Here is a 1,202-nt window from a genome sequence, read left to right as displayed (position 1 = left end):
CGCGGCGCACCATGCCAGCTCCGCTCCCCGCTCTCCCGCAGGCCGGCGGGGCGTGCACACGGCTCCAGCGCCCCGAGCAGCAGCACGGCCCGGGCCCCCGGGAGCGGCCAGCGGCGCCACAGCTGCCGGGCCCCCTGGCCAGCTGCTGCCCAGCCCTGGCGATGGGAGGCGGCAGGTGGCCCCCGAAGTGAGTGGGCGCCCCCTCTCAGCGCGGGGAGGATGTTGCAGTGTCTCTCCGAGGGGCTGCTGGTGCTGGGGGCTGCTCTGCTCTGGCAGCCCTGCCAAGGCACCTGGAGCTGCGGGGAGCTGACCTGCGGCGAGCGGGAGAGCTGCTGTGACTACGGCAATGTCACCTACACGGAGATCAAGTGCTGCAAGCTGCCCTTTCACACCTTCCTGGACAACGTGGGCTGGTTCGTGCGCAAGCTCTCGGGGCTGCTCATCCTGCTGGTGCTCTTCGCCATCGGCTACTTTCTGCAGCGCATCATCTGCCCCAGCCCCCGCCGCTACAACCGGCCGCAGCGCCAGGACTCCCCCGGCTCCCCGCTCAACGTGACGGCGGCCACCTCGCAGGACTCGCTGCTGGACAGCAGCAGCGGCAGCAGCAGCCGCTACCCGGCCGAGCCGGAGCCGCCGCTGCTGCCGGTGGGCTCCGCGGTCTTCCTGCAGCTGCCCAGCTACGAAGAGGTGAAGTATTTGCCCACCTACGAGGAGTCCATGCGGCTGCAGCAGCAGAGCCCCAAAGAGATCGTCCTGCCCGTGTCCAGCCTGGCCACGGCCGCAAGCAGGGAGCCGGAGAGGGCGGGAGGCAGAGCGCCCTGCCGCTGAGCCCCCCACCGCCACCCCGAGAGCCGCGGGGGAACAGAGGGAGCCCCAGCGGGGAGAGACTCGCCCAGCGCTGCCCCGGTGCACAGACACCCACCGCAGCAGCGCCACAAGGACTCCCGGTCCCTTCTGCGAGCAGCCGCTTTGTACCTTTCCTTTCCCTGGCAAGCCCGACAGCCCGGCTGCTGCTGGGCGCGGGGCAGGAGCGGAGACTTCCCCCCACCACCGCCTGAACTTCTTCCCCGGGCTCGGTTCGCTCAAGGACGCGAGGTGCCGCCGCCGCAGCCCCCTCTGCCCCACCCTAGCCTCCTTGTCCTTTATTCGTAACTGATCTGTCGTAAGTGCCTGGTTACTAGACCATCGGTCCCGTTTACTGG

At 70.0% G+C, this 1,202-nt stretch overlaps 1 protein-coding gene across 1 annotated transcript; it reads left to right on the top strand.

Annotated features, from left to right (window-relative positions):
• Positions 1-219: 219 nt before the first annotated feature.
• C9H3orf80 (chromosome 9 C3orf80 homolog) lies at positions 220-828 on the top strand. Its single transcript, XM_039488749.1, has one exon. It carries the CDS (start codon positions 220-222, stop codon positions 826-828), a length of 609 nt encoding a protein of 202 aa, XP_039344683.1.
• Positions 829-1,202: the final 374 nt, after the last annotated feature.

The sequence above is a fragment of the Mauremys reevesii genome, linkage group 9 (assembly GCF_016161935.1).
Source record: "Mauremys reevesii isolate NIE-2019 linkage group 9, ASM1616193v1, whole genome shotgun sequence".
In the NCBI taxonomy this organism is placed as follows: Eukaryota; Metazoa; Chordata; order Testudines; family Geoemydidae; genus Mauremys; species Mauremys reevesii.
This window is presented reverse-complemented; position numbering and strand designations above follow the sequence as displayed.

Bases quoted from the DNA above. Each gene is read 5' to 3' on its own strand.
- C9H3orf80 (XM_039488749.1), top strand. From the start codon at position 220: ATGTTGCAGTGTCTCTCCGAGGGGCTGCTGGTGCTGGGGGCTGCTCTG.